This window comes from Microtus oregoni, unplaced genomic scaffold (assembly GCF_018167655.1).
Source record: "Microtus oregoni isolate MIOR12 unplaced genomic scaffold, Mior012 000015F_ref0000493, whole genome shotgun sequence".
Classification (NCBI taxonomy): domain Eukaryota; kingdom Metazoa; phylum Chordata; class Mammalia; order Rodentia; family Cricetidae; genus Microtus; species Microtus oregoni.
In genome coordinates this window covers 26,451,253-26,460,744 of record NW_024543074.1, presented here as the reverse complement: position 1 = coordinate 26,460,744, position 9,492 = coordinate 26,451,253, and the positions used below count along the sequence as shown (strand labels likewise).

Here is a 9,492-nt window from a genome sequence, read left to right as displayed (position 1 = left end):
GGTTTACTTTTGTGTCTCACTGTCAAGAGCTACAGGATCTGGGCTGTGAAGCAGAGCCTGGGCACAAGGCAGAGGTGAGGCTCATCCACCTGGTGGATGTCGCCTGGTGCAGGGGGGCCATCAGCAAGGACAGGCCTCCGTAGGAAGTACTTAGCAAAGGCACGGTTCCAGAAGCAGTGTCTAGGCCACTAGCTGGAGACAAGGAGAGGCAGGAGCACGCACACAGTGACACAGTAATCTTCATGGAAGTGAGTGATTCCATGACCACAGTGTAGCTGAGGAACACAGGCTAGATGGCCCCAACCCCCCTTCCTGCTCTCATCTGTTAGTGGGGTGTGACGGTACCTATCTTACAGAGTACACAGCGTTAAGTTAGTGCAGGGAACACCGTCAGAGCAACACTCCAGCATGTGCTCAATAAATGTTAGGTTTTATTAGCATTTATTTTTCTCTGAGGTGGCAAATAGTCTACTATGTTAACGTCAAATACAAAAGTATTCCCAGGGGTTTCTGTAAATCCCATTTCACATTGCCTGTGGGAAAAGAAGATGTAAATTATTTCAAATAGACATGATCACAATTTAAAATACTGAGTTTATTTTTTAAATAAGCACAGTAAAAACAGTCACACAAATGACTTTACACCACCAACGACAAGTGCTTCTCGTGGCTCAAGTGCACGTTTACTCTCCAGACTGAAGACTACGATTCCCTTGATGCTCTTTACATTCTGAGGTTATGTAACAATAAGCGAGAAAATATTAAACAAAAATCAATTTTGCACAAATACGTGTGACAAAGCAGCTAAATCATCACCTGAACTTCTGGTACCTTGGAAACAATCCCAGGAGGCCACGCGGGCATCCGCAGTACCCATATTCACACGAATCCTCGAGTGGTCTCTCCCTTTCTCTTCTATTTCTTTACCAAACCTCATGCAAATAACTGACCCAGGAAAACTTTTTTTCAGGCAGTTGCCTTATTTTTACACACATTCCTTTTCTTTTTCTCAATTCAGAGTTTCTGAAAACCTTAGCACAAGGACGTATGAGCCTTCAAAAGGCCACAAGGGCATCTTGGTCCCCTGGAAAGTCCAAGTCTTCCAGTCACCACTTGGCTCCCTCCTTCAGATGGGATGCTCTGTGGTATGGAGAGGACCTTCTGCCCTCAGGAAAAGTGAGCTGGCATGGGGAAGGCCTGCTCTCTCCTATCCTCAAACTTCTGCAGTCAGAGAAATGCTCTTCATATCAGCATGCGTCAAAACAGCAGTAAATGAATCCAAGGAACTGAAAACATGAAAAACTCCCTAGGGAGTGAGCCGAGGAGAAAGTGTTTGGTCTGTGTGCCAGGCTGTCCACTCCTACTGCTGCTCAGCAGAGGCTTGGTGACTCTGCATTCCATGTTGGTTGTCACTCAGAAGGGACAGGTGTCCTCACAGGCAGCACCAGTGACAATGTGAGGAACACATTTACCACAGGATCCAGGTGCTGGGAACAGATAGTGACTGCACTTGGGTTAGCACTGATCAGCCCTCCCCTGTGGTTCAACAGAGGCTGGGATTCCTATGTGAAATGTCTTTATCCATTACCTTTCAAAACATTTTGATCTCCAAACTGAGTCAGAGGAATGAACACACCAATTCAGTGGGAAAATTACACATTCTGAAAATATTGTATCATTATAATCCTTTCGTGTTCCTCGAGCACTGAGAAACATAACCCACCCTGTTGTAACTTCCAGAACCACTGCTACGGCAAGGAGAGAACGCAGAGTGAGGATGACCTCACTGGCACTTCCCTTCAGTGGGAGGCTGAGGACAAAGGCTCCCCATGGGCTGACACAGGGTGCTGCTGTCCCTCCTGCGGAGCTATGAGGACCCTGCCTGGACAGCTTTCATGCAGCAGCCTCCAGGAACTCTGAGGTGAACACGGCTTCTGCATAGTCTTCACACACATCCTGCAGTTCTGCAGCCACGGCCCCCAGGGCTTCATCTACCAGCTCGTCTGAAAAGCTGGAAAACAAAGGACACAGCTGAAGGCGTGGGCAGTCAAACAGAGCTGTTCAGTATTCATGAAAACCTAGTAAATCAACTTGAAAATTGTGTGGAGATCCAAAAACCTAGAAGAGTGAAGATACTTCTGGAGAAGAAAAAGAATTAATATCTGGCTCTCCCAGATATTAACATGGTAGCACCTAGTTCCCCAAGCCCTGCAAAAGTACTAAAACAGACAAACGGACCTCACTCTTGAGACAGCTGACATTAGAGGTGACTGGAAATGAAGGACCTGGCCACAGTCCAACCTTAGCTCAGCGAAGGTGCATGCTTTCTCTGTGGGAAAGGTCAAGGTCCTCTGAATCCCAGCTGTCTCTAAATAAACATGTGCATGCACACACAACACACAGACCTCTTCATTTAAACTGCTGGAGAGTATGCTGCAGACCTGGGATCCCTCAAGAACTTCAGTGTGTCCTAGAAAAGACACTGTGCAGACAGTTGTCATAACATCACTATAAACCATTATCTAATCTTACCTATAGACTTTATTCAATCCTTACTGACCTTCCAAATAATGCCATTAAAATTTTTCAGAGTTTAGGATCCAATCCACACTATTTAGTTGTCATGTCTCTTTAGACTAGTTTCATTCTCTCATTTAAAATAAGTTCCTCAGTCTCCCATCCATGACCTTAACATTTTTTTCTTTCTTATTTTTCTTTTTTTTTCTTTTTGGTGAGGGGGGGTATGGTTTGAGACAGGGTTTTCCAGTAGCTTTGGAGCCTGTCCTGGAACTCACTCTGTAGACCAGGCTGGCTTCCAACTCACAGAGATCTGCCTGCCTCTGCCTCCCGAGTGCTGGGATTAAAGGTGTGTGCCACCACTGCCCGGTGACCATGACATTTCTTGAGAAGTTTTTTTTTTTAATCTTCTACTGTCCTTGTCTCTGGGGTTGTCTAGTACTCCCTTACAATCACGGTCAGCTAGATATTTCTGGAACAGATGCCAAAAGAGGGCTACTGTGTCCCCTAGTGCTTGCCCCTTTCCTGACAACTGCTGATTTTACCACTCAGTTGTGATGTCTTCAGGCGTCTTCCTTATAATCCACCATTTTCCTCTATAATTAATGATAGAGATATTTTCAGACTTACCTGGGGTTTGTTTTCCTGTGTCTTTGTGACTTGTTCCTTGTCACCTTGGGGGTGACAGCCATTATCTCTCTGGATATTGTCTCAGACCCACTGTCTTACTCTCCTCTCCTTCTCAGACCATACCCTTACATATATTAGACTACACTGCTTGCTCTTCTGTGTTCCAACCCTCCTGTCTTTACCTTTCACCTTTAATGCTGCCTCTCTATACTGCTCTGGAGATAAATATGTATTTCCACATTCCAAGCCTCCAAGTTTCTCTTCTGTATCTAATTTGCTATTGAGCCTATCCAGTACATTCCTCATTTCAGAAAGTCTCCTTTTTATCCTTGGATGTATGTTCGGATTTTGACTAGATCCCAGTCTTCTGGCAAGATTCTAAGTTGTGTCTTTTATGTCCGTGACCACACAGGCAATTATTTGAGTCTGTCAACAGCTTTGCTATTTGGAGCTGTTGTGGATGAGCTGCTGCTATTGTCTCTCTCTTGCCTGGCTATTTCCACTATAAGCTAGACACTGTTTTGAAAACTATAGAATAAATTAAGTCTCCCATAAAGATATGATTTTTTCCAAAGAAAAATTTATGTTTGTTTACATCTGGAGCCTCAGGAACAAGAGTATCTGGAATCACTTCAGCAACTGGGGAAATATGGCTGTGAGTAAAGTCCGGAAGAAGACCTATATATCCAGGTCACCTAAACTTACAGAGAATGCAACCTTCCAAGGTCTCAATCCCAAGTAATACAAGGTCTGGGGATGTAGCTCAGCAGAAGAGGGTTGGCCTAGAATCTATAAGGTCCTGGGTTCAAAACCAGCACCACAAACAACGAAGTAGAGAAACTTTACTAAGGCAGTAGCTTGGCACCACTGGGTTCCACCTCTGTCTTCTGACATGAGGAGGCTGTGGACATGCTGCCCTTCACAATGAACCATCCAGCACCATATGTGGACTGAGCACCTGTCTTCTCCACGGTCCTGACCTAGTTATTCTTCATTACCTAGTTGGTATCTAGATGCCTTCAAGAGTATACATTTTATTTTTAATCCAGCTTTTCTATTAACAGTTATCCTCAGGGGAGAAGTGGTTCAATCACCAGGCGTGTCATTTCTGGAAGCAGAAATATGGTATTTCTGGAAGTGACCAGTCTTTGTATCTGTTTCTGTCTCTATATTCCTATCCTGCTTCTCCACTAAACCATGAGGGGAACACAGGGCACTTCTCATTCACAGCACAGCAGGTCACATATGACATGGGATTTCCTTCCAACTCTTCACTCTGCCTCAGAGTAACATCCTTCCTGACCTGTCTTCCACTACCAATATGGACTGGCTGCTTCCTATACTCAAAGGCAATACTTTTTGAATGGCTTTCCCATATTTCTGGATGTGCTATGTTGGAATCCAGGTTCCCTGAAGCCCTAAGTCTCCTTCCTTAGCACACACCTTGCCCAGGGCAGCACATGGGCTCTAATTACCTAAGGAGAAGCAGTACATGATGTCAAAAGCTCATGAATGAAAATAAAATGATTAAAATTTAAGAAAATACAGGTAATCTACTATTTTGCTCAATGATAAAAAAATGCCTTTTGCATTTTGTTATACAGCAGTACTTGGAGGAGGTACCTGGAGGCCGAGAAGAGAGGCACAGGAAGAAGAGTGCAGGCAGAAGCTAGCTGCTCATCAAGGCCCATGTGTCTCAGCCAGGAGCATTTGATAATGGCCATTTCTTGTCCAGCAATACTTGTATTCTCTTATGGAGTGCAATCCTCAACAACGGCATCAAGAAATCAGCCCTAACTTGAGTATTTGTATTCATACATTGACGCCCTAACTCTCAGTATGACAGCTTCAGCCAGGAAGGTAATGATGTCCATATGAGGTCACAAGGGTAGAGTCCTCATGATGGGAACAGTACCCCAAGAGGAAGAGATAGAGGACCTCTGTCACTAGAGGACAGAGTAAGAAGGCAGCTGTCAGCCAGTCTGGAAGGGGACACCCATCAGATACTTTGATCTTAGATAACTCCCAGCCTCCAGACTGTGAAAAGACATTCTTGTTGTTTCAAGTCAGCCTACAACATTTTATGGCACCCTGGTCTCAGACTGATAGTCTGCCCGAGAGGAGACTGCAGGGCGCATCTGAAGAAGAGCGGTTCACAGAGGAGGCTGCACACCACCCATGAGAGGCCACTACAACCCCAAAGCAAAGATTAAGACCTCAGCTAAGTCCTTTCTCCAGATCCTCTTCAAATCTATAATTTGGTCCTTGGCCTGTAAGCAGAGACAGAAATTTTACTAACCTTTCAGCTATTAGCCATGGGTTGAATGAGCCTATAGCCTCATGAGATATAATTCGTAGGAATTGCTCAAATCGGCTACAGTAATCACCAATGCTATGCCGCATCCGTGGTGGAACAAAGAGGGGAGTCCAGCCTTCCTTCTGTTGTAGATCTTCTCCAGCGGAGGGAAAGCGGGCCTCCCTTCTCTCTGATTCCTCCTCTGTCCCCACACTTTCATCCAGTGAGCTGAGAACACATGAGAGGGACGAAAGCATTCACATGTAAGCAAGAGCGAGCTGTTCCTGCACCACGATGGCCTGCCCTCCTCACACTGAACAAAATCCAGCATCGTGCCATCGCTTCCCACTTCTTTCTACCACACTAGTCCTCAATACTGCAGGCATTCCTGCTCTGTGCATGAAATAAAGCTCACACTGAGTGTCAGCACAATCGTATATGCCAGAGTGAAAGCCAGCTAAACTGCCAGGTGCCGGAGGCTTCCTTACAATGCTAGCGTTCAATGCCAACCACAGAACCACCGTCTTACTGATCCATCAGAGTTTGCAAGAACTTGCTCCAAACAACTTTTGTCACATGCGAACCACACCCAATGCCACCAACTAGAAAAGCCACAGTGTCACTCTCACTTACTTGGCATTGCAGGGCCTCTCTAACAAGATGTTCACGGCTGGGTCCTTGGGAGTTGCTGTCTTAGTGATCTTGATTGGATGGGGAGCCAAAGGTCTTTCACTTACTGTTGGGTTGTTCTGGCCTAGAAGGACAGGTATAAAATGACTGATGTCAAAAATGTGTGGTAGTAGCTAACGAACTCTGAGGATATCATAGCCATCTTTCTCACACATTAAGACACAGGCCGGGGTTGGTGCAGAGGGGCTTCAAACACAAGGGTGGATTTTTAAGTTCTAGAGAAAGAAAACACTGCAGTCAGTCTTCAGAACGCAGTACTGCTCCCCAGCACCACGTCAGAGTCCTTGTCCGTTCTGTGAAAGGCCTCAGGAGATACCATTTTACTGGGACCCAGCTGCCAGTCAAGGAGTCTGAAGTCAAGAAGTTTGTTTCTTAACCTTTAAATGCTTTGATTACTGAAGGAGAAAGCCATCCAAAAGACCTGAACACTTAATTAGCAGATATAACTTGTCTCTGAACACTGTTGCAAAAAAATCTGCATGAGAGTCAAGACACTAATTTATTAACTACAACTTGCAGACCTGAGAGCTCTCCTGAGTTTCAGATGATTTCTAGTTTTAAATGTGTTTCAAGTGGAAGAAAGAAACCCGTCCCTCAGGTAAAGTTGCTCCAGCAAGACACTTTCTCTGATGCATATACATGCTCATGATCACTCACTGTCAGGAACAAACACTGCCAAGATCAGCTTCTGTAAAAATGCTACCACTACTGAGTAAAAGCAATTTTCAGTTATTCACAGAGTTGCAAGGAAAGGATTAGACATCACATAACCCTAATATCACTTTAAATTTGGTTCTAAGCATGGTTCTGGATCCTACAGTGCTCTCATGATGCTGGAATTACAAGTGTCTAACACTCACTTAGTTCTTAGTGTTTTAAAAAGCTCCTCTTTTTAAAAAACTATTTAGTTATGTGTGTTTGTGTGTGGGTATATGCACAGGAGTCTAGGTGCCTAGAGATACCAGAAGAGGGCAATGGGGGCCCTGAAGCTACATTTACAAGCAGTTGAGAGCTGCCTGATGTGAGTGCTGGGAATCAAACTCCAGTCCTTCGTAAGAGTAGTGTGCTTTCTTTATTGCTAAGCAACTTCTCCAGACTCTAAAAAGCTCCTCTGAAATGTAAATGAAGCCTTCTACACAGATGCCTATGTAACAACTAATAATTAAAGGTTGTCCTATTGAAAGGAAAAGACACTAAGTCTCTCCTAAAACTTTCTTTCACAGTATGTAACCTATTTTTGTGGTCCATGGTCAAACCATCAGTAAACACATCCCTTTCCTTTGCCTCCAACTCAAAAAATCCTAACTGTCCATTGTCTGCCTACACAATCAACACAATCATTAAAAGGGTCCTGGCTACTTTTGGTAGCCGCAATGGGGGCGTGAATGACTGACAAACTCTCGAGGCCTCAGGGAACCTGGGGCTTAGTTGGGAAAGCTAAACATCTTGGCAAATAGCTGTAGCCTGTTAGAACAGGCTGTGGGAGTTTACAAGCAAGAACTGGGCAAAGGGAGAGCTCTATAATAAAGGTTGAGTATCCCTATTTGTTTATGGTTGTTCAGCCTGTACAAGAAAAGTACTGCACGGGTAGGACTGATCACACAAGCCAGGCCCAGAAGAATAATTCAGTTGCTAGCCCATGAGATAGAAGCCAGGGGCTGTCGCCATGAGTAACAACAAAATGCATAAAAACTGCAGAAAGCACAGAAGAGTACATGCATGTTCTGTTAGATGGCCCATCTTTCAAAATTTAACATGGAGAATACTTTTTTAAAAATGATGCAAATTTGTATCTTGAAAGAATTCCATGTGATACAAGCTGGTATCAAGCATCTACGTGCAACTTCCTACACATCTCTAAGTAAATGTAATAAGCACTGGATTTAAGTTTCACTAGGGTAATGCTCAACCACGGCTATTCTTTCATGAGGAAGCAGAATTTGATTAATGCTTCCCAGACAAACTGTGGCAGGAGTCTAGCAATTGCAGCCACAATGTAAATAAATGTACGAGTTTTGAAAAGTGGAAGAGAAAACCAAGTCTCTTTCTTCAAATAGAGCTAAAACAAATGAATATCAGCAGCTTTTCTTCAAACCACAAACTTTTACCTAAGACAGACCATAGTGCTAAACTTTAAAGCTAAAACCAACCAACCAACCTTATTCTAGAAGAAAATAGTAAACTCTCACCTCAGTGGCAGGCAAAGATTCCCTGGGCCACACACAAAAAAAATGATATACAAAGTTGACTGAGGTTTTATTAGAATTAAAACTTTAACATCATTGAGAGAGGAAGTAGTTAAGCTACACATAAGAAACATATGACTGCAAAACATCCACTTGAGTAGGGTGGTGGCTGCCACAAAGTGGTGTGGGGGGGGGATTGGAAGTAACCACTGATACCCACATAGGGTTGTTTTGGGGGGGGTGTCAAAATAAACATTTTGGAATTGAGGAAGAAGCAGCCAACAGTGGTCAGACAACTATGAATATAGCAGTTATTTTAAAGACACAAAACAAAATGCAGTGCTGAGAAGATAGCTCAAAGGTACAGTGTCTGCTGAGCGTATGCAAGGTCCTGGTTTCGATCCTCAGCATGGCAAAGTACGCAAAACAGAAACAAAATAAACCAACTCAAAACATATATTTGACAAGAACTTATGCCTAGAACACACAAATAATCTGTATAATTAAAAAAAATAAAAGGGCAATCCAATTAAAAAGCTACAAAACGATTTTGAACATCTCATAAAGAATTATATACCCCACTGACTACTAATCACTTGAAAAGGTTCAAAGTATTACTCATCAAGAAAGAGAAATTGCCAGGCGGTGGTGGCGGATGCCTTTACTCCTGGCACTTGAGAAGCAGAGAGAGGTGGATCTTTGAGTTTGAGGCCAGCCTGTTCTACAAAGTGAGTTCCACAATAGTCGGGGCTGTTACACAGAGAAACATTAAAAAAAGAAGAAGAAAGAAGAAAGAAGAAAGAAGAAAGAAGAAGAAGAAGAAGAAGAGAGGGAAAGAGAGAGATGGCTCGATATTAAGAGCATAAACAGCTCTTGTAGAGAACCTGAGCTCAGTTCCCAGCACATCTGGCAGGTACCCAATGGAAATTCAGCATCTTTGGGCACCCCCACCTCCCATCCCTGCAGGCACACACCCACAATTAAAGGTAATAATAAAGCTTAAAATGTATTAAAAGATGGTGAAAATGAAATACCAAGAAATACCAATTCTCCTGCCAGATCCATTACGAGGACGCAGTGTAAAAGGCTGACACTGCTGGAGGCAAGCACGGGCAGCTCAATGGACACAGGAGTGGACATGGCTCAGCTCCTTGGCAACAGTCTGGCAGGTTT

General features: G+C 43.8%; 1 protein-coding gene across 6 annotated transcripts in view; it reads right to left on the bottom strand.

Moving 5' to 3' along the window:
* Positions 1-574: 574 nt before the first annotated feature.
* The window catches only part of Kiaa0753 (KIAA0753 ortholog), a 53,085-nt gene continuing 44,167 nt past the window's right edge, over positions 575-9,492 (bottom strand). For 4 of the 6 annotated variants that reach the window (XM_041664922.1, XM_041664924.1, XM_041664921.1 and 1 more), the window contains exons 17-19: positions 6,077-6,197; positions 5,447-5,671; positions 575-2,011 (exon numbers count right to left, since the gene is read on the bottom strand). In XM_041664922.1, the coding sequence (XP_041520856.1) occupies positions 1,894-2,011; positions 5,447-5,671; positions 6,077-6,197 (464 nt within the window). In that variant the 3' untranslated portion in view covers positions 575-1,893. Of the gene's footprint in view, positions 2,012-5,446; positions 5,672-6,076; positions 6,198-9,492 lie in introns of those variants that run through there. The other 2 variants (XR_005975650.1, XR_005975651.1) reach the window with 1 other exon arrangement.